The sequence below is a fragment of the Lolium rigidum genome, chromosome 5, assembly GCF_022539505.1.
Source record: "Lolium rigidum isolate FL_2022 chromosome 5, APGP_CSIRO_Lrig_0.1, whole genome shotgun sequence".
Taxonomy (NCBI): Eukaryota; Viridiplantae; Streptophyta; class Magnoliopsida; order Poales; family Poaceae; genus Lolium; species Lolium rigidum.
In genome coordinates this window covers 100,379,824-100,407,507 of record NC_061512.1, presented here as the reverse complement: position 1 = coordinate 100,407,507, position 27,684 = coordinate 100,379,824, and the positions used below count along the sequence as shown (strand labels likewise).

The following is a 27,684-nucleotide window of genomic DNA, read 5'->3' as shown; positions in this document are numbered from 1 at the left end:
CAGAGCGCGCCTTTGGCAGAGCTGACTCGTAGCTGTAGCCCACGCTCATAGAGCGCTCGCGGCGAGGTTGGGGAATCGAGAATAGAACACCCGAACCGGTACGGTAGCCATTGTGCAGTAATATGGATTTCGGTGGAAGGGCAAAACGGTCCAAAAAACGTTGACGAAACTTTTTGGCAGAAACCTTAGCTCCTTTATTATTAGGTATAGATATAGATTAGTATAGTTGGATTCATACTGAAAAGCACTTTCTGATAATGCTAATTTTAAAATATTTTTTAGTCAAACAAAAAAAGCACGAAAAACGAGGTTATCTTAATCCGAGTTATCTATATCTATATACCTACTAATAAAGGAAGTAAGGTTTCTCTCCAAAATTTTCGTCCGTTTTTGAATTATACTTTGTTTTCAGCTGAATTTACGAGCAATGCCACCGCCTATGTTACATAACGATTCGTTTAGTCCTTGCACAAAAAAGAGTTCGATCTCTCCGTCGCGTGGTTGTCATGGGCTCCAGCAGCCCAAACAGTCCCCTGCCGAGCGATTCGTCAACGCCCGCTCTTCCCGTTTCTGCTCCCCGGCGCCGAGATCCGCCCCCGCCCACCTCCATGGACCTCTCCGCCACCACCGACTCTGGCCACGGTGCCACCGGATGCATCTCCTCTACCTACTTTCGCCTTGGTGATTCGATCTGAAGTGGACACGCTGCGGCCGGCCGGCCGCATCTCATCTGCTTACTTGCACCTTCGTGTGATTCGATTTGAAAACAGCGTCGTCGGGCCGGTCGACCTTAGCGCCGACATGGCGGAGATGTAGGAGGCGGCTGTGGGCTCACAGGGAGATGACGACAAGGCCTGGTGCGAGCAGCGCCGCATCCGAAACACACGTTCCCCAAATCGAACCCACAGATGTCGCACGAGTTCCGTCCTCGCCTTCGAATCATGAACCGGAACAGATCGAGGTTACGACCGTGGAGAACCTTGATGGACTGCAATTGAACTCGACGAGTTGAGCTAAATCAGTGTTGCTGACCTCCGTTTGGGTAATTTTGTACAGATTTGATAGAACACGAGGGGCATCTGCTGATTGGTCACTCATTTACTCTGCTGAAAAAATTGCATCCCTCTAACAGATAAACTCACTTTTTCCTAGCAGCCACAACTCCTGATGCTTTTCTGCATCCATTGCTAAAGAGAAGAAGTTTGCATCCATGCAGTCCTTTCACGATCTATAGAGTTACACCTCTTCGTTGGTGTCAAAGGGAACAAGATGCAGGCGCTCAAGGAGGCAAGTAGAGAGGACAAGATCGGAGGTCGTGCCGTGCGCGGCCACGAGGATAAAAATCATCCTGGTCAGGACTCAGGAGTTTCCTCCGCTGGCCCAACATCGTCCTATTCCCATCAGTGCAGGCCAACCTCGATTCAGCTGAACCAACGGGACAGATGCGGAGAAGTATGTTCGCAGAAAAAAAGGATACTACACATCTGTACGAAAACATGCAGTGCTCTGGAGTAATTCATGTAAAGCTCTGAAACTAATCGTTGTAGATTTTGCCCGTTTTTACACTAGGAGATTCTACTCTTTTTGATGTTCATAATTCTCAATATTAACTCTGTTTGGATAGTTGAGCTGATATGAGCTGACACCGACAGGGACCGCAACGAAGAGATCCAGCTGTGCTCCGACATGCGGCAAGGGTGCAACGAGATGCTCTCGCGAGTGCAGGCAGGGGCGTCTAACTCAACGATGCAAGTGATTTTTATGTTGAATGGAGATGCGAAGCAGGTACCCAAGCCACGCCTCATCTCATGCCGAACCGACAGGTGCCAGGTCTGCAACCTTCATTCAAACCATATCATAATGATTTTGATATTGGTTCCCGCATATATCAGTTGTTTTGCATGAATCCGTGACAACAATGAACACCAAGATGCATATGCATATGGTTGCCTACCTATAAGTGTGAGGTCTACTTGCACGCTTGGTTTGTCGCATTGCACAAACAATATATTAGCGGAATGTTGACATGTTAAAACTAGCATGTAATTTAATTTATTTTGCTACATTAGAAATTATTGCAAGGCTAAACTATCTATTTGCACTAGAATGGGGATTACGATTTATCACGGAAGTCAATATTTGCACAGATTCACCTCTTTTTTTTCGCCCACTATCCCTTTGGATCTTCCATCATCATTAAGCTTGCAGTTCCATCATGGTTTTACGTATCTACGGTTAGACCTAGATGTCTTTGTCAACACGCCACACTACCCAGCGCCTATTCCTAGAGTAGGGAAGCCGTTTCTCCGGTGCAACGCACGGACATTTTTGCTAGTTAGTACACTCAAAAACGGTTCAAAACTAACGGGCCAAACGAGGCCTTCTAGATAAATCGTAGCCATCCGTGCCGGCCAGAAAGCGTTGGCTATTTCTGTGTTGTCCGATTGAAATCGGATGGGCGAGAGAGAAGTAAAACCCTAGATAGATATCTTGCAGAAGAGGTGCCCTTGCCTGAAATCCGACGCGTCCCTCTCTCCTACACAAAACCTCCAACCGCCAACACCCCAAGTCCCCAACCATAACCCTAGAAGCCGACCTTCCCCTTCCTCCCGCCGCCGCCGCCGCCGCCGTAGCGCCCCCTGCAACAGCCACCATGGGCTCGACGAAGTCTTCGAAGAAGCGGAAACCCGTCGCCCCACCGCCAGAGTCGGACTCCGAGCCGGAGCAGACGGTCCACGAGACCGCCGCCGACGCCGCTGCCGAAGAATTGAACGAAGAGGAGCAGCAGGCGGAGGCCGGAGGCGATGATGGGGAACATCAGCAGGAGGAGGCTGTGGGCAAGGACGAGGAGCAGGAGACGGGTAGTGAGAAAAAGAAGATAAATCAGAAGAAAGAGAAGGAGGGGTCAGGAATCCTCACGAGCATGCTCTTCTCGGAGCTCCCCATCTCCGACCTCACCTCCAAGGCCGTCGCGGAGATGAACTACACCCACCTCGCCCAGGTTCGGCCTGCCAACCCTCCTGAATTTCGACCATCCAACTTAACCTCCTACGAGAATCACTTACTGTATTCGCGCAAGTTAATTGCATTAAGAATGGTTTACGTTTCTGTGAAACAGTTCAGTAGTACCTTGGTACAGGGCTCTACTGAACTTAGTATAAATAGCATTTGTCGTTAATTGACATCGTTGATCTTTTCTGCTTGCAGATTCAAGCTAGGTCGATACCACATCTGCTGGCAGGAAGGGATGTGATGGGAGCTGCCAAAACGGGCTCAGGAAAGACCCTTGCATTTCTCATACCGGCTATCGAGCTGCTCTATAACCTTCATTTCTCGCCGAGGAATGGAACAGGAGTTATCGTCGTTTGCCCTACAAGGGAGCTTGCCATCCAGGTACGATTACCTAGAGAAATCATGCTTGCTTACACTTCAGTTTAGCTGTGGTAACACTGCTCAGGAGTCTACTGTGGCCACGAGTGAAACGATAGAAATATGATGTGCCAAATAAGGCTTATACATATAGTGAATGCGGTTGTTCATTGTGCTACATTTTAGATTAAACTATGCTTTTGGTGGTCAAGGAAACTGCCTTTAATTAATTTTGTTTAATAATATTGGAAAATTAATCACTCTAAATATAGTACCATAATCAACTTTTGAAAGCTTTGCACCTCAATCACTTATTATTGTTGTGGTTCAGACACACAATGTTGCCAAGGAATTGATGAAGAATCACTCGCAAACTCTCGGGTATGTCATTGGTGGCAATGGCCGGAGAACTGAAGCTGACCAGCTTGCAAAGGGGGTCAATCTGTTAGTAGCTACACCAGGCAGGCTGTTGGACCATCTGCAAAACACAAAGGGTTTCATATATAAGAGACTAAAGGTAAATAACTATTATTCACCACCTTCCTGTAAAAGCATGGGGAAGATTTGTTTGTGTAAGCAATGCAGATATTTCGATTGTCACATGATGATCCTAAGAGAAATTGATTCTCACTTGTAGTATAGTACATACATGGAGCCATACTTCAGTATTGAACTAGAGTTAAGATCAATTTAGTGCTCATCAGTTCATACTTTGCGTGTTGTAAATGTCAATGGTTTACATTGAATCATTTTCATGTCCATTAAATTGGATTCTTGGATGCTTATCAGTTAACACAAGTAATTTGTCTATTTTTTTTTTATTCAACAAAAGATATGGCACATGTTCCGTTTGCAGCAACAGATTTAGCTTTTCACTTGACTTAACGGGTATCTACTACCATAGTAGCTTGACTAGACCATCTAAACATGGTCTTTGCTGAGTTTGTATGACCTAAAAGTGCTAGGCTCAAGCCTGGCTATCACATGCTTGACAATGAAGCTGCTAGTCGTTGACATGGCCGGTCGAACACCTGGACCAGTGCAATCACTCAGCCCTAGAAATGCAGGATATTGAAAGATAAATTTTGTTGACTACTTCCCTCAAAGTACCCATCTTATATCTTAAAATTGAGATGTGTCCTAACAAACCTGAGCTATAAATTTGTAACTTTAGAAACTTAGCTGACTAGTAGGATTAACATTGGAAACCATCCTAGCCTCGAAATAAAACAATGGAAGATAACCTATCTTATGTCTAAGCCCTTTTGATCTAGCCACAACTTCCTTTGCCGTTTTCAAGTGGTTGATACTGATGTGTCCACATGACACCGTCTAAGTCAGGCTCCCTTGGTTTTTATGCAATAAAGTAGTAACAGCAATGGCCATGGTTACATGTGTTTGTGTTCTATGCACTTTATCTGCACTTTCTTCATGCATTAACTACATGCTTCATATTATCTTGTTCTGGGGATTATGTTGATATGCGAATAGAAAATTGTTTACTTCTATAGCTAAGATACATACCCATTTTCCTATATTGATTAATATAAATTAATGGAACCGCATAATATATTATACAGTATTTGTTTTTGAACTTACATGGGCTGCAGTTTGTTGACCTTAAACTTTATAGACCCAAAAAGCTTGACTTGAGGTATAGTAAACCCAACTGGACAACTAGTCCAGCCCAGCTGTTTATTTTAGCAGTGTGTAGCGCTAATGTTAAGCATATGCAATGCTTGCTTGCTTGATTTTTTGTGCCATTGCTTCCTGATTAGTGCAGGGAATGACTCCTTTCCCCCTCTTAATTAGTCTCCCTGACCTCCCTTACCCTATTTTTTGTAGTGTCTTATCATTGATGAAGCTGATCGTATTCTTGAGCAAAACTTCGAGGAAGACATGAAGCAAATATTTAAACGCCTTCCTCTGGTACATTTTCATCTAGCCATTTGATGGTTCTCACTTGATATACATACCACTATTAATCAATTTTATTGACATTTTACTATTTGTTTCTGTTTAATCACTGTGCATGATACACAGAATCGTCAGACCGTTCTTTTTTCCGCAACACAAACTAGGGAGGTTGGTGGATTTGTCATTCAGACCATTTTTGAAGTTGATTCTTGTTGTTTTTCTCTTTACATGAATCAGCTGGTCTTTTGAATTCACAGGTTGAAGAGTTTGCCAAGTTGTCATTTGAGAAAAATGAAGAAAGGAAAGAAAAACCTGTTTATATCTCAGTTGATGATGGTAAATCAAATGTAAGAACTGGTTCACCAAACTCTTAATCTCTCTATGTTAAGAACTTCTGTAGTCAAAATAACAATGATCCTCCTGCAGGCTACTGTGGAAGGCTTACAGCAGGGCTATTGTGTTATTCCTAGCGAGAAGAGGTTCTTGGTTCTATATGCTTTCCTAAAAAAGAAACAGTCTAAGAAGGTCATGGTGTTCTTTTCATCATGTAGTTCAGTAAAGTTCCATGCAGAACTTCTAAATTTTCTCCAGATAGAGTGTGAGGATATCCATGGCAAACAAAAGCAGCAGAAACGAACTACAACATTCTTTAACTTTTGCAAGGCAGAGAAGGGTATCTTATTATGCACTAACGTTGCAGCACGTGGACTTGATATTCCAGACGTGGTGGGTTTTTGTCTTATATGTTTTTAAACCAGTGGGCCCAATTCTTTTCCCCTTGCTAACTGAATGATAATTGCCCCTTGTTTAGGATTATATTGTGCAGTATGATCCTCCAGATGAACCAAAGGTTTGTGATGTGAACTGTCCTAGTTATGTTATGTATTTTTATTGTTTCAATTTGCTGACCCATTCAAATTTGATGTTCAGGATTACATCCACAGAGTTGGTCGTACTGCACGTGGTGAAAAAGGCAAAGGAAGTGCATTATTGTTCTTGTTGCCACAAGAACTAAAGTTTCTTATTTACCTGAAGGTAATCAATTCTACACACTAATTTACTTCTCTCTCTCTCTAAAGTTAATATAAACTATACCATGGTACCTGCAGGCAGCCAAGATTTCTCTCACAGAATACGAGTTCAATAATAAGAATGTGCCAAATTTACAATCACACCTTGTAAGTGCATCTTGTGCAAATATAAATTATTTCCGATTCATTTTTTAAACACGTTTAGAATTCATAACTCATGTGTTTGAGCAGGAGAATATTGTTGGTGAGAACTACTTCCTAAATCAGTCAGCTAAAGAAGCCTACCGATCCTACATTTTGGCATACAACTCACACGCCATGAAGGACATTTTCAATGTTCATGACCTCGATATGAAGGTACAGTTACTCTTAAGGTTTTTTAAGGCTCAGTTTTTGCTCCCTTTGCACTGCAATTATCCTCTCCATATTTGTTTTCGTTTATCATTACGATCCACTGGGAATGCTAGTCTCTGGTAACATATTTGTCCACTGTCTACTGGCGTAACATGATTTATTCACTGCATTTGTCAAATATTTTAGCTAGAAGCACGGCCTTTGGTTCCCTTGCACTACTCATTGTTATCCTCTTCATGCTATGCTTTTCTTGGACTTGACAATGCTGGTGTGTGGGCTTATTTGTCTACTGTCTTGTTGGCATTTTACTTTATTTTATCCACTTTACACATTTCCAAATAGTTTCGCGGTCAAGTAGAGGCACAGTTGATTTTTGGCAGTGTGTTTATCCCTGGGAAGTCGTCTTTTGCCTTGGTTTAGAAGTGAGCTTATCCCAGGGAAGTGGCCAGTATTTATCATCCTCACCTTTGTATGAATGGGTGTTTCATGAGCATGGAACTTTAGTTATTTGTGTGTACAGTAAAGAGTTTCAGAGTCTGACAGGAAAATTGATGACTTAACTATTTCCTTACTATGTGGCAGTCCGTGGCAGCATCATTCTGTTTTAAGAACCCTCCAAAAGTGAATCTCGACTTGGAGAGTAGTGCTTCTAAACGTAGGAAGACGAGGAAAGTGGATGGTGGTGGAAGGAGGCATGGTATCAACGCCGCAAATCCTTACGGAAGGAAAGGAGGTGATGATAACAGGCAATTTGCAAGATTCTAAACGGAAGGAGGTGATGATAACCGGCAATTTGCAAGATTCTAAGCGGCCAGTCTTTCAGTCGTTTAAGGTGTCTCAGCGAATCCTTAATATGAGAGTCTGGAAGTCACTTGGTTCTGTAAGATTTTGATAGATAGCTTGATATTATGGCACCAGGTTGTGACGCAATTTTCCTGTGGAATGGATTTTACTTACGAGCGTAATACTGATTATATTAAGAAACATGATTGTGTCAGCCTGTTATTGCAAGTGTTGTGATAATTTAATAGAGGTTTGCTTCATACTATTTGTTGTGTCCATGTACCAAATGATCAGCACCACCATTCTGCCTGAACAAAGTATTTTTGGAGTTAGTATTTCGTTATTCAGTTTTACCATGCAACTTTTGGGTGTTTAGTTTCTCAGTTACACAGGCATATGGTACATATATTGTGAACTGTTTACTTGTACAACTACAAAACTCTGAACCACAGCTCTGCTACAGAGTACAGACCAACATCTATATCCAGTTATTTATTTCTTATTATTGAACATGTGTTTGCTAACTAGCTTGTGCTAACTCTGTGCTTCGACTTGGGTGGGTCGCCACATGGTCTTTTCGAAGCAGAGTAGCCTCTCCCCCTCCTTGGACACGTCCATTCGGACCTCCCAATGCAGAGACTTTGCTATCCTCTCGATCTCCTCGGCAGTCTCCCTGTCTTCTCGAACGATCATCTTCCCCTCCGGTCTCATTATCCGGTCCACCTCGGCGACCACCAGCCTCAGCTTGCACCTGCAACGATGGCGACTCAGTGAAAACTTCCCGAACTGGAGTTGATGGCAAGGAGATGATGATTCTGACCTGTACTTGAGCTTGGAGAAGAGATGGTCGGCGTGGACGAGATCGTACGACCTCGGGTATGTGCTGAAGGACTCGCACCAGTCGTGGTACACCCCGAACAACCCGCGCTCGTAGATGATCGGCAGGGTGTCCGGCGAGTCCACCGGCACGATGTTCATCACCCACACCTTCATGTCCCGCAGCGCCGCCGCGAATCTGCTCGACGCCGGCATGGTGTCAGTGCTCCTCGATCGACGCAACAAAAGGAGGAGGAGGAAAGAATTGACGCAGCTTACCCGCCGTAGACGGACCGCATGTCCATGACGTTCCTGACGTTGCTCCAGTCGATGCCCATGCCGGTGAGGTACGAGCTGTTGACGGCCTTCCTCCAGTGCTCCGTGTCCGCGGCGAAGTCGTCCGGCGCGGGCTTGCCGTAGACGCCGACCTGGCTGTCGCTCAGCCAGTAGGGTGCCGTCGTCAGCCTCTCCGGCCACTGCTCCGGCCACCGCGAGCCTCGCGCCGCCGACTCGGTGGGCACTCTGTGCATGCACGACTGCAGCGTTATGTTCCTGCGATGCAGCTGCAAGCATCAGAGCAAGTAATTCTAGAGCTAGTTAGAGAGATCGAATGAATGCCGGGAATGGATGGATACCATGCGGCGTCGGGGTTGTCGGACTCCTCGCACAGCGGTGGCTCCTGGTGGCTCCTCTTGCCGTAGCACTCGTTGCTGGACGGCTTCTTGAAAATGACCAAGGCGGTCTGGTCCACCGTGTCGCTGGTCCTCGTCACCATCTCCCAGCACATGGACTTGGTGAGCGCGGCCATGGCCTGCCAGATCCCGACGTTTTCCTCGTCCTTCCGGTACACCGGCGTCGCTGACCACACGAAGAGACCGCCGGGGCGGAGCAGCCGGTTCACCTCCAGCAGCAGCTTGCCCCCCTCGATGTGCCACGGCACGCGGCACCGCGCACAGTGCACGACGTCGAAGGCGCCGCCGGGGTACGGGAGCCGCTTGGTGCCCATGACGGCGGAGATGGCCGGGATGCCGCGCTCCAGCGCGAACTGCACCTGCGCCTCGTGCTCGTCCTTGGGCGCGAACGACATGGTCAGCGCGTCCTTGTCGAAGAGGTACCCGCCGAAGCTCGCCACGCCGCAGCCCACGTCCAGCACCACGCGGCTGCGCGTGCCCCACGCCACCGCCGGGAGCGCCTCCTGGATCACGTCGATGTAGTGCGACGCGCCGTTGAGGAACTGCGTGCCGCCGCCCGGGAACGACAGGTGCTCGCCGTCGCCGGAGACCCTCACCCAGTTCTGGTGCCCCTTGTACGACGCCAGCTTCGTGTACGGCACGTTGTTGTACCAGATCGTGTCGCGGCTGCGCGGCCACGGGATCGGCCGACGGTACCCCTCCGGCAGCGGCACCAGGCACGACGGCTCCGGGGACGGGCAGTGCCGCTCGCGGTGCTCGTAGTGCTTGGTGCTCCGCAGCCGCTTGATGGCCGCCTCGTTGTCCAGGCACGGGATGTAGTCCGCGCCGGTGCTCGCGTTGCAGAGCTTCCACGCGTACGACGACTCCTCCGTCGACGTCTCGCCGACCACGACGTTGCCGTTGCTGTCCTTGCTGCTGCTGCTGCGCGAGCGCGCCTTCTTCTTCTCCTCCCTCGACTCCGTGGCTTGTGACGGGAACGTGCCGTTCTGCGCCGCCGTTGTCGTCGTCTCGTTCAGAAGCTCTGCTTGTCCGCTCGGTACCAGCTCCACCGTTTCTTTGTCCCCGCCCGTCACCGGCTCGGTCACCGGCTTTTCTTCGCCTTCGGTGGTAGTGGTGCTACTGCTCGTCGGAACCAGCTCGGCTTCTCGAGAGATCGTGTCATCTAGCGCTGCAGATGTCTTGTTCTTGGCGGCGTCGTTCTGGTCCACGGAAGAAGTTTGGTTATTCGATGCAGCTGCCGTGTCGTCGCCGGTGACGACCTTGTCGCCGTTCTGGTCACCGTCCAGGTTGCCGTTACGGTCGTCGAAGGCCGTCTGGTTCTTCGCCGTGCCGTCGTCGCCGGCATCTTTTGCGTAGGCCGGCGTCTCTTCGGCGCTGCTCTTCTCGGTGAAGTTGTCAGGCTGACCGCCGGCCTCCTCCTTTTTCTCCGTCGGCGCAGCCTCGTTGTTCTTCTCGTCCTGGCCGCCGGTCTCCGCAGTGTCCAGGGACGCCTTGTCGGAGCTCTTGTCAACCTGGTCGCCGGTGTTCGCCGTGTCTCGTGGCGCCTCCTCAGTGTTCTGCTTGTCATTGTCGCCGCCCTTCTGATCCGTGCCAGTCGCCGCATCCTCCGAGGTCTTGTCGGCCTGGTCGCCGGTCGTGGCCTCCTTCGTGCCACTATTGGCTTTCTTGTAAGTATCATCTGGCCTCGCCACGTCGCCGCCTTCCGTCATGCCGCTCTCGTCGGAGAATGTCACGTTCGTGGACGGCGATTCGCCAGCCCCGGCGACGGGGGTGCCGTTGGAAGCGGCATCCGTCAGCTCGACAACCACGGTGCCGCTCTGGTCGACGGCAGCCTCCGTCGTTTGCATGGCGCCACCGTCGTCATCTTTCTTGTTGCTGTCCCCGGCTGCGGCGTCGCCCGTCCGCGCCGTATCGCCGGGACCGTCGTCCTCCTCCTTGCTGGCGTTCTCTGTCGTTTGCGGCGTGTCGCCTTCACCGCTGCCTCCTCCTTGGCGGCGTTCACCGTCGTTGTTGCCGGTGGCATCCTCCGTCGTTTGCCCTGCGCCACTGTCGTCGTCTTTCTTGCCGGTGTCCCCGGCGGCGAAGTCGCCCGTCCGCGTGGTATCTCCGGGACCGTCCTCCTCCTCCTTGCCAGCATTCTTTGTTGTCTGCGGCGCGTCGCCGTTAGCGCCTTCATTGACTACGCTGCGGGTCATGTCGGCGGGCATGTCCTCGTCGGAGCTGTTCTCGGACGACACGCTCATGGCGACGTTGCTCGTGGTCGTGGACGCCATCATCCACGCGCCCACGAGGCAGAGCCCCACGAACAGGATGATGGTGGCGCTCGCGCAGGACGAAGCTGGACGCCGTGCGCCGCCCCCACCGCCACCGCTGATATCTAGCGGCAGCCTCTGGTACCGATCTCGATCAAACAGCGGCATCTTCCCCTAGGTCCCCTACCAGCTAGATCATGCACTATGCCTAGCTTACCAGAAAACCAATATTAAGCATGCACAAACTGGCATTGGCTGCAAATGCCATTGCCAAGAAACAACACGAGATGTGTCGACTGAACACACAACGAAAACAGTGAGAAGAACAGCAGCAATATACATTCGGATCGGCGACGCACCTGATCTTTGAACACGATGATGAATCCCCGAAAAATCAGCGACTCCGGTTCTGGCGTCGGATCGTCGGAGAAGGCGAGAATGGCGCCTCCTTTTGGCCGCAAATTATATATCGATCGATCTTGAGCTTGGCGCTCTTTGCTTGGGCTTGGGAAAGACTATAACGATCAATAATCAAAGTAGGGTCAAATCGATCTACCCCTCTTTCTATTTCCCATCAAGAAGCAATGGAGCATGCAAAGCAAGCAAGCAAGCACGCTGCACGCACGCATGTATGCATCTCATTTTTCTTTTATTGGGTTGATTGGGCGGAGGGGAAAGGATGATTAGGCGCGAAGTGAGGAGAAACAGGGGTGACCACGAACACCACTCGCTCCGGCCATTGTGGCACCGTCGCCAACTCGCCAGCGTGTGCATCTGTTCTTCTTTTGGCGATAGTGTGTAAGTCTGTTCGTGCATGCAAAACAAAGATAAATTGGGGCAAGTTTCTCGCTCGGTCTTGCTAATCTCAGTCCACCACTCACATGTTTGAAGTGGAGAAGTTTTCAAAAGGGAAACATTAGATCGTGGATTTTCAAACTGGAAAATCATGGAGCAGTTTTTGAAGAACCAAAATGTTTGCACCTAATCCATTTCGGCAATGTGCTTGCCACCCTGCCCACCCTGTCTGAGCCTGAGACAGAAATGGGTTTATTCAGGGACATCCCGTGCATGGCCCACCTTATCTATCTTTGCCTATTTTACAGATTTTGTGTAGTTATTAGATCTAAATTGCAAAACTTGAAACTTCCTTAGCTTTTGAACCAGATATTTATTTGGAAACCATTTGAATATTCGAGTTCTAGTGAAGGCCAATATTGAATGTATATTGATAATTTTCAAACATAGGCGTGAAAAATTTCTTTGAAACAATTTGCTTCAGTTTGTTTCAAACTTGGTTCATGAGAGTTAAAAAATATTTGGCAATTGTCTTAGAGTTCAATTCGGAGATGCAATTTCCCGTGAATAGTTTTATCGAGTTCGATTATGCATCATCATGTTTCAATGTGTTTCAAAATTAGAATTTTAAATTTTGTTGAAACTACCTTTTAGGCTTGCTTAAGAGATATCATTGAAAGAAATACACAAATTTAAATGAATTGTTAATCTGATATATTTCCCGGTAAATGTGGCTCTTTTAAATCCAACAGTAGAAATTAAATTTATGTATTAAAAAAATAAGAGAGATGATACTAGTCTAGGATAGGCTACATGCAAACATTTCATTGATGTGCCAATCTCAAAACAAACACATTGGACTAAATTAACGGTGAATACGTGCACGAGACCTCGTGTGCACGAAACAAACACCCTCTCGCCTGAGACTACCATATACTGTCATCTAGAGTTGACTGTCCAACTATAGCGAGCACACATCATCCAAGTATCGGTCAACCACTTGGCCAAGACCAGCCATCTATTGGTGAGGAGGGGGTCACTGCAAGGTGACTCGGCGTCAATAGTTCTCAAGTAGATGTTTCACGAGAAAAGGCTAGCTAGCCCATTACTTCATCTCTTTATATGTTTTATTTACTACTTCGTTACGTAATTCTTATCGTGATTTTAGTTTAAGTTTAAACTAAAACTATATAAATTTATGATGGAGGGAGCAGTTTTTTTCAATAATTTGCACATAGTAGCGCCTGAACTCCCGAACTCTTACTAGAGCTGAGTTTCGTATCGATGTGTTGCCTAGTTAAATACGTGCTCGAGGTCTTTGGCTATGGAGGAGTGAACCTGCTGGCTGCTGCGCGCCACATCGGTCTTGGCGCGACCGTTGACGTGTGCATTGGCCGGAAGCTGCTTTACCCAACCTTTTCCATGCGTAGCTTCAAATCTTCCGATGGACGATGTTCACGAACCACTTTTCCGTGATTTGGTACTGTTCCTAATAATTTTTGTTTTTGTTTTGTGGAAGCAATGATTTTTTTCCTTCCAAATTGGCAACTAAGAACACGCATCACAGCGAGATACTTAGTTTTTCCTCGTCGAGAAACTTAGTCTCGCTAAAATTTACACTTATTTATAATGGTAATATTTTGTCACACCTATTGTGGAAGCCACACTATTCCATGCCTCTCAACAATTAACATTGAGACACCATTTTACTGTAAGAAAATAATTTGGGACACCTTTTGTTTGGGCTCGTTCGACGATGACCGGGCTATGGGACTCTAGGAGGGTTTCACCGACCTCTTCAAAATCTACATGAGGAAGGACCATACATTGCAAAAGGAGCTAAATGTCTCCACTACGGCAAGCTTTGTTCGGCTCTGGTGATGGAGGGATGTCGACAACGACGCTTCTTTGGCTTGCACTAGTGTCTGAAATCGCCGCTAGGTGGTTTAAAGACCAATTTAAAATCTTTATTACTTTGGGTTTTTTATACTACTATGCATAGTTATCAATAGATCGGTGATTTTTTGGCAAAAAAAGAAGCTAAATGTTGACAATTGGATAAAAACAGTAACTACCAAAAATCATGATACATTACATTTGTGAAGTTCAAGGACGTTTTGGACCATTGTTAGCTAAATTGACTCTGGGCTTGCTAGACCAGATTCCATCACTTGACTCAAGTGGTACATGGGGAGTAACAGCATGAGTAAGGCATATGCGAATCAGTTCCCCATATCGCACTTGTAATTTCTTGGGGAAAAGATCTAAAAGGCCCAGGAAGAACCAAAATAAACTTAGTTCTGATAATTGGTTCTACTACATGGCATGATCCTCACACCTAAAAATGGTCAGGAGGCCAGCCAAGTGACCTTTGTTATCTTTGCATCGGACCCGGAAAGTACTACCCACCTTTGTAAGAGTTGCTCCGTCACTAGGGAGGATTGACGTTTTCTGTGCTTTAAGTAAGAAGCCGCAAGATCCTGAACTTATCAAATAGATGAAAAAATGGTCCGACAAGATATAAAAATGATAGCCAAGCTACACATGTTAATGTGTGGAAGGAGGGGAAACATGCGATTTTTCACTACGTAAATGCCAACCTACAGAGAAATGACCATGGTTTTGTTGTGTTTCATTGTGTATCAGTTCGGCATACCTATTTCTCAAACACGATGAAACTTGGTAATTATTGCAATTAAAATCTTGAAGCACAAAATCAACGGGTGAAATTGCAAGGTAGAAACGTTCCCAACCTACATCAATGTTGCCCAATTTTTTTTCGAGTACCCGTGGAAGATCTGCACATTTTATATTAAGCTTAAAGGGTGAAAATGACGACGTCGAATACAGAGGGGTAGGCAATGCACCGTGACCCAGTCCACAACAAACGGTGCGGGTCGAGAACTCACACCTAGGTTACACCTCTATCTGTTCTACCACGAGCTACCATCCAAGTACGCCAAGTGTTTAGGATCGTGCAACATTGATGTAGCGTCTCTGCGCAAGAGTCAAAGATGTGGGCATTTCGCTCGAGCCATAGGGAGCGGATCACCAGCATGACCATGGATTTCCCCGCTTTTCGCCAACCGCCAGGTAGGTTGTTGACCGTCGTAGGCCACCAATTTGACAGGCTACTGCCGGTGTTTGAAGGTCGGCTCCAAGTGCCCTGGTGACATCGGCCCAAACTCATAGGGCGAACGGGCAATCAACCGAGAGATGGTCGATCGTTTCGTCAGCTGCTGAGCACATCAACGTGAGTTGACAGGATACCACAGCGTAGCCATCAATCCCAGCAGCGCTGACGCAAGGACAACCAGTCATGCAGCTTGTACGCCATGGGTGCGAAAAAGTTCCAAACATGGGCAGCTCCGAGCATCGCAGCGGAACCCTTGAAGAAGGCGAGGTAGGCTGTGCGAGCCGAGAAGACGCCAGTAGGATATGTGTATGTCTAACAATGTTCACGGTGGTGTATTTTTGGTGATAAAATATGTACTCAAGCAGTGAGTGGGTCACTTGGGCATGAATTTCTCATATTGGCATGAAAGTGTTTATTCCTGTAAGCCTTGGGTCTCTCATGTGATGAATAAGTCCTATTCGTACGAGCTGAAAAACACAAGATGTTAATCATCCATTTAGAAACAATAGGCATGTACACCAGCAGACCAGCTACAATTGTTGTATTCTAGTTATGTTCATCATTAAAAAAGGGTGTTGGTGGCCGTATTACCTTCTTATGTACTTATTATCACATTATGTTCTCTCACATTTCTAAACCCATGTTCAAAAAAACAAAACATTTGAATAACTGAAACCTAATATCCCTTCATCATTTAATTCACAACACACACGGGACAATATATTTCTAAGTCGAGTGAGTGTACGAAGTCCCACACTTAATTTAAGATCCAACAACTTTTTAGTAGTAACATAATATAAAAAAGTTATACATGATTTTAGTTAGTTTGATAATTTCATAACAGGTATAATGACCATTTAGTTCACAACACATACGGGACAATATATTTCTAAGTTGAGTGAGTGTACGAATTCCCACACCCAATTCAAGGTCCAACAATTTTTTAGTAGAAACATAATAAAAAAAAATACGTGAATTTAGTTAGTTTGATAATTTTATAAAAGGTATAATGGCATGTTTTTTCTGAAATAGGGACCTACCCTAGTCTCTGCATCGAAAAGCATACGGCCTCTTTTATTCATTTATTCAACAAAGATCAATGAAGATCCTCACAACAAACATACAACCTAAATCCGCCAACACAAAGTGACAAAGCACCACGTACTAGCACAACGATAGAGTAAAAATGGAGCCTTGTGCCCCTGCCATGACCATCGCAGGCTCACTGGCAAAAATAGAGATGGTGCATTGTGCCCATGCTCCGGAAGTCACCACCGCCCACTTCCACGAACCCATCACCAGATTGTAGATCGAATCAAAGACTCTCGATAGGCCTTCCATCGACACCACCACGTCGCCTGACAACTCCTCTGCATCGAAAAGCGTACAAATTCAAGATCCATTGTTGGATCATCGTAGGCAACCCAAAGCCGCCAACACAAAGTGACAAAGCACCAGCTACTAGCACAACAATAGAGTAAAAAACGGAGCCTTGTGCCCCTGCCACGACTATCGCAGGCTCACCGGCAAAAACAAAGATGGCGCCTTGTGCCCATGCTTCGGAAGTCGCCACCGCCCACTTCCATGAACCCATCACCAAATTGTAGTTCGAAGCGAAGACCCTCGATAGGTCTGCCATCGACACCACCACGTCACCACGGCGCCTGACAAGTGACAATGCCTCCACCCCACACGCGTTCATCAAAATGTTGCCAACGCCGAAACGCCGTTGCGCCACGCTGACAATACTCGTCGTCGTCGATGCGAAGATGCGACACCGCTCAGCCGCCACCGAAGACATCCACTGGTTCCTCTGACCGATCCAGAAGGCATAATGACATGTAAGTTGCATTTTATTAAACTATAATTTTTTACGGTGATTAACAAACTATAAGTTTAACGCTTTGAAGGCTAAAGCTACTTTGATGATGTGCAACTCGACCGATTTGCAGTAACTATTTCACTTGCTTCCAAATGGAAAATGCAACACAAAATCTGCAGGTTCTCCTAAGCCAGTGCCACCGGATGGCACAACACTAAACCTGCTGCATAAAATCTGGGAACACAAGGAGTTGCTGCCAAGAATCAAGACATTCACGTGGAGAATAATAAGATGTGCCATCCCACAGGAGAAAGATCTTCAAGGTATTCGAGACACATTTCAAATATTTGTTGCAGGTGTGGGCTACATGAAAATGATACTTATTTATTTTTCACCTGCACTTTTGCTAGAGCTGCTTGGTTCCACTCACCCTGGTACCTTAGAATGGATTTATCGCTCAAAATTCTCAAAATGTTCATACTACTGTGTTACAACTTCTAGCTTTAGATCATCCTCATGTCAACATTCCAAATATCTTTACCTTCCTTTGGTGTCTTTGGAAAATGAGAAATGAAAAACTTTTCAATAATTTGCATGGATAGCCCAACCAAGTAATTATATGAGCAAATGCCTTGCTAAACAGCTTACAAATACATAAAGCTCATACTCTTCCTGCAAAAATCCCTGAAACTCCTATGGAACTATTATATTCTGGTTCAAAGATTTTTGTTGATGCAGCCTGGAAGAAAGGAGCAAATGGACAACCTTCAAAAGCAGGAGCTGGAATACATATCACTTGGAAGCCTGGCCAACATACAACTGATGTTTTTATTTCAGCAAAGACTCCTCCGGTCTTAACTCCAATTCAGGCAGAGGCGGAAGGGCTGCTGATTGCAGCAAGTATCACATCTTCTCTTCTTCTGCAGGATCCTTTTTTCTTCACAGATAACCTCGGCTTAGCAAAAGCAGTTCATGCGAACGGAGGTGCAAATCAAAATATCCTGTGGGTGATTAGAAGACAGGCGGTGCAATTTCAGGAAACACTTCAGCAGCTTCACCCAAGGATCATACACATAAACAAAGCTCTAAATGTCATTGCACACAACTGTGCTCGTCAGGCAAAAACTCTGTCTAGAGTCTCGCCTTTATGTTCTTGCAATAACCCTGCTCATAGATCATCTTCTTGCCCTGTATCTGTAGCGGTCAACAGATTACTACCATCAGGAACCATGTTTGTATATGTACAATGTCTATGAGTAATGCAATTAGGGTGCTCAGCAGCGCCACGATAAGAGGCCACGACATCGCCAATATGCCATCCAGCAGCGCCGACGCAACGCCAACCAGGCATGCAGCTTGTACGTCGGGTGAGAAAGAATTTCAAACATGCGCAGCTCCGGACATCGCGGTGCAGCCTTCAAAGAAGGTGAGGTAGGTTGTGCGAGCCAAGAAGGCGCCAGTGCTGGTCCACCTTCCACCCGAACTCGTTGTTCGCGGAGCCGAGCGGGTATGCAGCGATGGTTTACCAAAGTTCGAAGACACCAACGAGAGGATCATCGGTTTCCCCCTTGATGTCTACGCACGCTTCTATTCCTGTAGACAGTGTTTGGCCTCCAAGAGCAGAGGTTTGTAGAACAGCAGCAAATTTCCCTTAAGTGAATCTCCCAAGGTTTATCGAACTCAGGGAGGAAGAGGTCAAAGATATCCCTCTCAAGCAACCCTGCAATTACGATACAAGAAGTTTCTTGTGTCCCCAACACACCTAATACACTTGTCAGATGTATAGGTGCACTAGTTCGGCGAAGAGATAGTGAAATACAAGTGGTATGAATGAATATGAGCAGTAGTAACGGCGCCAGAAAATAGCTTGCTGGCGTGCAGTTGATGGTAGTAATATTGCAGGAAGTAAAGATGCAGTAAAACAGTAAATAAATGTGATTGCAGTATTTGGAAACAAGGCCTAGGGATCATACTTTCACTAGTGGACACTCTCAAAATTGATCGCATAATAAAACCACTCTACACTCTCTTGTTGGATGATGAACACCACTAATTGTGTAGGGCTACAAGAGCACCTCAATGCCGGAGTTAACAAGCTCCACAACATTCGATGTTCATATTTAAATAACCTTAGAGTGCATGATAGACCAACGCAATTATACCGAGTACTAACATAGCATGCACACTGTCACCATCAAGCTATGAAAGGGAGAATAGATCACATCAATTCTATCATAGTAATAGTTAACTTCATAATCTACAAGAGATCACAATCATAAACTACGACAAGTACTACATGATGCACACACTGTCACCATTACATCATGGAGGAGGAATAGACTACTTTAATAACATCACTAGAGTAGCACATAGATTAATAGTGATATAAAGCACATTGCAATCATAAAGGAATATAAATAAGCACTTTGCTATGCGATTTTGAATTACTCTTTGGCAAGATAACGAACACTAATTCATCATGTAGGTAAACCTTAAAGATGTATTCCCAAGTACTAATAAACACCCCACGCTGTCACTGTGAGCATTCATAGGAGGTACTAACACACCACAATTTCATAGAGACATCCAACTCAAATCATAACTCGGTGAATAAGTATTCTGTGAAATATAGCCTAAGAGACCCACACGGTGCACACACTCGTCACCTTTACACACGTGGGACAAGGAGTCTCCGGAGATCACATAAGTAAAATCCACTTGAATAGCATAACGATATCTAGATTACAAGCTCATCATATGGATCTCAATCATGTAAGGTAGCTCATGAGATCATTGTATTGAAGTACATGGAGAGAGAGATTAACCACATAGCTACCGGTACAGCCCTTAGCCTCGGGGGAGAACTACTCCCTCCTCATGTGAGACAGCAGCGTCGATGGAGATGGCGGTGGTGTCGATGGAGATGCCTTCCGGGGGCACTTCCCCGTCCCGGCGGCGTGCCGGAATAGAGACTTCTGTCCCCCAGATCTTGGCTTCGCGATGGCGGCGGCTCTGGAAGGTTTCTCGTACCGTGGCTTTTTCGTATCGAAGATTTAGGTCAGGGAGCTTCTTATAGGCGAAGAGGCGGAGTCGGAAGGGCTGCGGTGGCTCCACACAATAGGGGGGCGCGCCCCCCCTTGGGCCGCGCCGCCACCCTGTGTGGTGGGCCTGTGGCTCTCCTCCGGTCCTTCTTGGGTGTTCTGGAAGCTTCATGGAATTATAAGATGCTGGGCGTTGATTTCGTCCAATCCGAGAATATTTCCTTACTAGGATTTCTGAAACCAAAAACAGCAGAAAACAGGAACTGACACTTCGGCATCTCGTCAATAGGTTAGTTCCGGAAAACGCATAATAATGACATATAATGTGTATAAAACATGTGAGTATCATCATAAAAGTAGCATGGAACATAAGAAATTATAGATACGTTTGAGACGTATCAAGCATCCCCAAGCTTAGTTCCTACTCGCCCTCGAGTAGGTAAACGATAACAAGGATAATTTCTGAAGTGACATGCTATCATAATCTTGATCATACTATTGTAAAGCATATGAGATGAATGCAACGATTCGAAGCAATGGTGAAGATAATGAGTAAACAAATGAATCATATAGCAAAGACTTTTCATGAATAGTATTTTCAAGACAAGCATCAATAAGAATTGCATAAGAGTTAACTCATAAAGCAATAAATTCATAGTAGAAAGCTTTGAAGCAACACAAAGGAAGATATAAGTTTCAGCGGTTGCTTTCAACTTGTAACATGTATATCTCATGGATAGTTGTCAACATAAAGTAATATAACAAGTGCAATAGGTAAACATGTAAGAATCAATGCACACAGTTTACACAAGTGTTTGCTTCTAAGATAGGAAGAAGTAGGTAAACTGACTCAACATAAAGTAAAAGAATGGCCCTTCGCAGAGGGAAGCATGGATTACTGTTTTTGTGCTAGAACTTTTCATTTTGAAAACATAGAAACAATTTTGTCAACGGTAGTAATAAATCATATGTGTTATGCATAATACATCTTATAAGTTGCAAGCCTCATGCATATTATACCAATAGTGCTCGCACCTTGTCCTAATTAGCTTGGATTAACATGGATTATCATAGCATAGCATATGTTTCAACCAAGTGTCACAAAGGGGTACCTCTATGCCACCTGTACAAAGGTCTAAGGATAAAGCTCGCATTGGATTTCTCGCTTTTGATTATTCTCAACTTAGACATCCATACCGGGACAACATAGACAACAGATAATGGACTCCTCTTTAATGCATAAGCATTCAACAACAGATAATATTATCATAAGAGATTGATGATTGATGTCCAAACTGAAACTTCCACCATGATTCATGGCTTTAGTTAGCGGCCCAATGTACTTCTCTAACAATATGCATACTCAAACCATTTGATCATTATAAATCACCCTTATTTCAGACAAGACGAACATGCATAGCAACTCACATGATATTCAACAAAGGTGTAATAGTTGGTGGCGTCCCCAGAAGCATGGTTACCGCTCAACAAGCAACTTATAAGAAATAAGATAAATAGCTACATATTCTTCACCACAATAGTTTTTAAGGCTATTTTCTCATGAGCTATATATTGCAAAGACAAAGGATAGAATTTTTAAAGGTAGCACTCAAGTAATTTGCTTTGGAATGGCGGAGAAATACCATGTGGTAGGTAGGTATGGTGGACACAAATGGCATGGTTATTGGCTCAAGGATTTGGATGCACGAGAAGAATTCCTCTCAATACAAGGCTAGGCTAGCAAGTTTGTTTGAAGCAAACTCAAGTATAAAACGGTACAGCAAAGCTTACATATGAACATATTGCAAGCATTATAAGACTTTACATCGTCTCCTTGTTGTTCAAACACCTTAACCGGAAAATATCTAGACTCTAGAGACCAATCATGCAAACCAAATTTTAACAAGCTCTATGTAGTTCTTCATTAATAGGTACAGAGTATATGATGCAAGAGCTTAAACATGAGCACAACAATTGCCAAGTATCAAATTATTCAAGACATTATACCAATTACCACATGTAGCATTTTCTGTTTCCAACCATATAACAATTAACGAAGCAGTTTCAACCTTCGCCATGAACATTAAAAGTAAAGCTAAGAACACATGTGTTCATATGCAACAGCGGAGCGTGTCTCTCTCCCACACAAGCATGCATTTATTCAGAGAATGAAAATAACAAAACGAAAATAAAAGCACACAGACGCTCCAAGTAAAGCACATAAGATGTGACGGAATAAAAATATAGTTTCACTAGAGGTGACCTGGTAAGTTGTCGATGAAGAAGGGGATGACTTGGGCATCCCCAAGCTTAGACGCTTGAGTCTTCTTGAAATATGCAGGGATGAACCACGGGGGCATCCCCAAGCTTAGACTTTTCACTCTTCTTGATCATATTGTATCATCCTCCTCTCTTGACCCTTGAAAACTTCCTCCACACCAAACTCAAAACAAACTCATTAGAGGGTTAGTGCATAATCAAAAATTCACATATTCAGAGGTGACACAATCATTCTTAACACTTTGGACATTGCACAAAGCTACTGGAAGTTAATGGAATGAAGAAATCCATCCAACACAGCAAAAGAGGCAATGCGAAATAAAAGGCAGAATCTGTCAAAACAGAACAGTCCGTAAAGACGAATTTTTTAGAGGCACCAGACTTGCTCAGATGAAGATTCTCAAATTGAATGAAAGTTGCGTACATATCTGAGGATCACTCACGTAAATTGGCAGATTTTTCTGAGTTTGTAAGGGTACATTGCCCCTATGTGTGGTTTTGGTAATTAATGACAACCCCTATGGACTAATGTTTTCATTGAGTTTATATGAAGGAATATTCCATAGGTACTACTTGCTCTCCATGTGTTGGATTCAAGTATGGATGCCATGAAGATAAAGGTATACCTTGTGTATTGGCATCAAGATCATCGGTATGAAGATATATATATGTGATATGATCAATAAGAAGAAATGAAGATGGAGTTCTTATGTGGAACTCAATATTAGCCATGCTCTATCTTATGTGAGTATGTGAAGATACAAGGTTGAGTTGGGCAAGTTCAAGATGAGCGTCTCAAGTGAATCACATACTTGAAGCTTGCCGTCCATTTGATGATAATGGACTTGTGAAGATGTGCATCAATGGAGCTTTCCCATCATAGTGTATGGGGGAGCATTTGTGAGTCTTCACGAAGCAACTTTGGTCAAGAGAGGTATTCCGGCTTGAGTGAAGCTTGAAGAGTTATCATCAAGATCAAGCGGGATGCGCAAGGCAAAGGTATGGCCTTGCTAGGTTTTCCTTTTACCGGTCTCAAGGTGGATGTTGGGAGACCGGATTATAGGATAGATAGCCGCACTATTAAGAGGGGCTTTCGGTTGAGTAACTTGATCACATCGTCTTAGGGAGCTCAACCCTTTGCATACTTTGCATATCCTTATTGCTTCTTGGTGTTTCTCTATGTGAGGTTCTTGAGCTTGTTGCTAGCTTTACAACAAGCCCAAGTTCATCGAAAACGGAGTTCGCATGCATCTTCTATTGCGTTTTCGAGGTTGGGTGATTTTACCAGGTTATTCATGATATAAGGTTCTACCCTTTTATATTCATGATAAAATCCCCTCCTACAATTTCTTGAGTTTGCACTTTCTATTGGATGGCATTTGTTATTATCTTTCCAACGGAATTTGTTTCATGTCAATCGGAGTTCGGGAGCAATAGTTATTAAAGAAAAGGGAAAAAGAATAAAGAGGAAAAAGAAGAGGGGCAGCCGGTTGGCGGCCGGTCCACCGGGCCACACGCCGGCCCACCCGGGGCAGCCGGTTCGCGACCGGCCAACCGGCCCAGGCGCCGGCCAGCCCAGCAGCATCTCCGGTCCGGCCGGATGGCTGACCGGGCCGTATCTCCACCAGCTGAGCCTCAAGCCGCCCCCGGCCGACCGGCCCCGCCCGCAGTCCGCGGCCTGGCAGGCCTGGCCGCCTCCCTGGCCCAGCCGAATCTCCACCGGGCCGCCTTGGCCGCCGCCGGCCCATGCCACGGCCTGCTGCTCCCCCCGCGCGCCTGAGGCAGTTCGGCCGCCCAGTGCGCCATCTGCAGCGCTCGGTCGGTGGGCCGGTCCGACCGGGCAGGCCACCGGCCTCTCCGGTCCAGGCTCCGGTCGGCCGGCCTGCTGGCCGGCTGGGCTGTCTTTTTTGGGCGTTTTTCCTGCGATTTGCACACAGTTTTTTCCCCAACGGTTATTTTTCTCCTTGGACTATAAATAGCCCTTCTTCCACCTTGAGCAATTGCTTCTTCCCCTTTTCTCTCACCTCCATTGTTGCATTTGAAGAAGTTGCTCTCTCCCTTGATTCCTCCAACCATTCTTGCTCATATTTGAGGATTTGAGAGAGGAGATCTAGATCTACACTTCCACCAAACCATTTCTTCTCTAAGTGAGGGAATCTCTTGGGATCTAGATCTTGGAGTCTTTGGTTGACTTTCCCCTTGTTCTTCCTCTCCAATCTCATCCTAGCATTCGTTGCTTTGGTGGGATTTGAGTGTGAAGGACTTGAACACCTCCGGTGTTCTTGCTTTGCATCATTGCATAGTGTTGAGCTCTCCACCACGATTTGTTCGAGTGAGAGACCGTGAGCTTGTTACTCTTGGAGGGTGACCTCCTAGTTGGCTTGGTGATTGGTGCTCCGGTGATCTCTTCAAGAAGATTGTGAAGAGGCCCGGGCTTCTCCTTCGTGGAGCTTGTGAAGTGGTTGTGGAGCTTGCCATCTCCAGAGCGGAGGAAAAGCTAACCATAAGGAAAGGGCCATTATCCTTCGTGGGTGTGGTTCGGAGAATAGGGTGAGCCTTCGTGGCGCGGGGAATCCTTCGTGGGACCTCCACTCCTCCAAACGTGACGTACCTTGTTGCAAAGCAAGGGAACACGGGAATACATCCTCGTCTCCGCGTGCCTCGGTTATTTCTATACCCGAGCTCTCTTTCCTTGTGATAGCCATCGTGCTTGAAGTATATATATATATCTTGCTATCACTTGTGCTACATATATCTTGTGCCTATCTTGCTTAGCTCTAGTTGCTATTGTTACACTTAGTTGAGCTTAGCATATTTAGGGTTTGTGCTTGTAAACTAAACGATAGTTTAATTCCGCATTCTTACAAGACAAAATCCGCAAGAGTTTGTAATTGCCTATTCACCCCCCTCTAGGCGACATCTCGATCTTTCAATTGGTATCAGAGCAAGGTCTCTCCTTGTTTAAGGCTTCACCGCCTTGAGAGTAAAGATGTCGGCTAGTAACTTAGTGCACAATGACACAATTATCTTTGTTGGCACAAATTATCTTTTGTGGCGAAATTGCTTGCTTTGCAAACTTCGGACCTTGTGTCCAAACATTGAGCAATTTCTAGATGTAGGTTTTCTCCTCCGATGGACCCTCAAAATCTATCTTTAGAGGATGAGAAAAACTTACATCTTGAAGCTCAAGTATCTAATGAGCTTGTATTCTCTTTGAGACCAGACTTTCATAGGTTCTTGATAAAAATAAAGCGAAAATCGTCTCATGAGATGTGGATCAAGCTCAAGGAAATGTTTGGTGGATCCACTTCTAAATTGGTCGGTGGTGACTCCGAGGAGCTCTCTTCCCCTTCACATCATGAAGAGCTCCAAGTTGCTTCCACCTCCGGCCATGATGAGTTCTCATCTTCTTCCACTTCACCAACGTGTAGAAAGACACGAGGTAATGATATGGTAAGTGGTGAGGAAAATTGCAATGATGATATTGTGCTCAATAGTGATAATTCTTCATCTATATCCCATTGCATTGTTTCTTCTTTGGACTTGAACACATATAGCACTAAAAACAATCTACATGCTTGTGTTGATAGTCCTTGCATATCATGTGTGAATTGCTTGCATAAATCCCATGATGATATGCTTACTTTGTCTTCTTGCCATGAACAAAATGCTTCTATTTCCTCTAGTTGCTTGTTGTCTAACAATGTAGAGGAAATTGAACAATATATAAGGCATAAGACTCTCATGAATGAAGATTCCGAAACATCTTCATCGTCATCCTCCGGTATGCACATGTGCCTTATGGCAAAGGGACCAAAGGTAACTCCTACCTTGAATCCCAACACATCTTCTAATGATGAGAGTGATGATGATGAACAAGAAGAAGTTGCTAGGCTTAAGGAACTCTTTAATGTTAGATGCACTCTTCGTGGTAATGCTCTTGTCAAATTCGATTACTTGATGGACACACTCAAAGAAAAAAATGAGTCCATTGAGGAGTTGGAATCTCATATTGAAAATGAGCAACGGAGATTCAATCTCCTTAGACAAGAGCTGAAAGACGAAAGGTGCATAACTCATGGTCTTAAGCAAGAAATGGAATCTTATGTGCATGAAAATGAGAAAACTATTATTGATGCTTGTGCTACTAACTCTAATTCTTGTGAAGCATCTATCTTAAAGGAGAATGTTGAGTTGAGGGCTCAACTTGAGTTGCTAACTAGCAATTATAGGGAATTGGAAGAAAGTCATAAAAAGCTCTCGGGCTCTCATGATGACCTTCTAATTTCCTATGATGGGCTAAAGTTAGCTCATGAGGCTAGCATCACTAAGGTAACATCTTGTGAGCCTCATGTGGACATTAGCACAATCTTTACTACAAATGCTATATTGCCATGTGCTAGTCCTTGTAATCCATCTAGTCAAACTAGTGATACACCTTGTGTTGGATTACTTGCCTTGCCTTGTTGCTCTAACAATGAAGCTTCTACTTCCTCTAGTACTTGTATTTCTACTAACCATGTAGAGGAAATAAAAGAGCTCGAGGCCCAAGTCCTTTCTTTGAAGAAAAACTTGGAAAAGCGTCATGAAGGGAAATCCGCACTTGACAAGATGCTAAGTGTGCAACAATCTCCCAATGACAAGAGTGGACTTGGATTCAACTCCAATAACAAGAACAAGTCCAAGAGCAAGAGCAACAAGAAGAAGGGCCAAGACAAAGTCAAGGATCCGGCCAAGTTGGTTTGCTTCAAGTGCAAGGTTGAAGGGCATCATGTTAGATCATGCCCATTGAAGAAGAAGAAGCACTTGAGTGAGAAACAACAAGGGAAACGGCCACAAGGTCAAGGTCAAGCTCATGCTCGACCTCAAGTTGAAGATAGGCCACTTCCCAAGAAGAATCAAGATATTGTTCCCCAAGAGAAGAAATCAATAAAGAAGAGAAAGGGGAACACTTGCTACTTATGCCGTGAGAAGGGGCACTTTGCTTCTTCTTGCTTAGGTGGTACCTTATCTAACCCTATAATTGTTGATGATGATTATTCTCTAGGGAAGGATAAGAATGGCAATGTGTTTGCCAAGTTTGTTGGAACTCAAAGTGGTTTCAAGAAAAGAACCATTTGGGTTGCCAAGCCTATTGTGACTAACCTCTTAGGACCCAACTTGGTTGGGGACCAACAAGCTCAAATTTGATCAATAGGTGTATTTGGAGGGCATTGGAGATTTGGCTACTTCATGAAGAATTAAGGGATCTTCATATATTAAACTTTGACCAAGCCAAGTCATATGGACCATCATCTATATCTTATATCCAATGTTCCTCCTTGCGGTAACTTATACTTCAACTCTTCATGTGTATTGTAAGTTACTTGCCCCCTTTTGCATGTTTGGTTTTGTAC

The 27,684-nt window shown here is 45.2% G+C and overlaps 2 protein-coding genes across 2 annotated transcripts; one reads left to right on the top strand and one right to left on the bottom strand.

Annotated features, from left to right (window-relative positions):
- The first annotated feature begins 1,269 nt into the window (after window positions 1–1,269).
- Window positions 1,270–7,719, top strand: LOC124656214 (DEAD-box ATP-dependent RNA helicase 27-like). Its single transcript, XM_047194997.1, has 13 exons — window positions 1,270–1,351; window positions 2,589–3,001; window positions 3,208–3,393; window positions 3,701–3,886; window positions 5,215–5,298; window positions 5,413–5,454; window positions 5,544–5,633; window positions 5,713–6,012; window positions 6,098–6,136; window positions 6,217–6,321; window positions 6,396–6,464; window positions 6,549–6,674; window positions 7,254–7,719. Exons 1-13 carry the CDS (start codon window positions 1,270–1,272, stop codon window positions 7,434–7,436), a joined length of 1,905 nt encoding a protein of 634 aa, XP_047050953.1. The 3' UTR covers window positions 7,437–7,719.
- A 269-nt stretch (window positions 7,720–7,988) lies between these two features.
- On the bottom strand, window positions 7,989–11,382 carry LOC124658295 (probable methyltransferase PMT25). Its single transcript, XM_047196663.1, has 5 exons — window positions 11,076–11,382; window positions 8,906–10,826; window positions 8,550–8,822; window positions 8,275–8,469; window positions 7,989–8,205 (listed from the first exon to the last, which is right to left on the bottom strand). Exons 1-5 carry the CDS (start codon window positions 11,380–11,382, stop codon window positions 7,989–7,991), a joined length of 2,913 nt encoding a protein of 970 aa, XP_047052619.1.
- Between the last annotated feature and the right edge of the window lie 16,302 nt (window positions 11,383–27,684).

Coding starts and splice junctions, on each gene's coding strand:
- LOC124656214 (XM_047194997.1), top strand. CDS start 1,270: ATGCAGGCGCTCAAGGAGGCAAGTAGAGAGGACAAGATCGGAGGTCGT. Junction 1,352..2,588: donor CGAGGATAAAAATCATCCTG/GTCAGGACTCAG, acceptor CCATAACCCTAG/AAGCCGACCTTCCCCTTCCT. Junction 6,137..6,216: donor ATCCTCCAGATGAACCAAAG/GTTTGTGATGTG, acceptor TTTGATGTTCAG/GATTACATCCACAGAGTTGG.
- LOC124658295 (XM_047196663.1), bottom strand. CDS start 11,382: ATGCCGCTGTTTGATCGAGATCGGTACCAGAGGCTGCCGCTAGATATC. Junction 8,470..8,549: donor ATGCGGTCCGTCTACGGCGG/GTAAGCTGCGTC, acceptor GGCGTCGAGCAG/ATTCGCGGCGGCGCTGCGGG. Junction 8,206..8,274: donor TTCTCCAAGCTCAAGTACAG/GTCAGAATCATC, acceptor CCATCGTTGCAG/GTGCAAGCTGAGGCTGGTGG.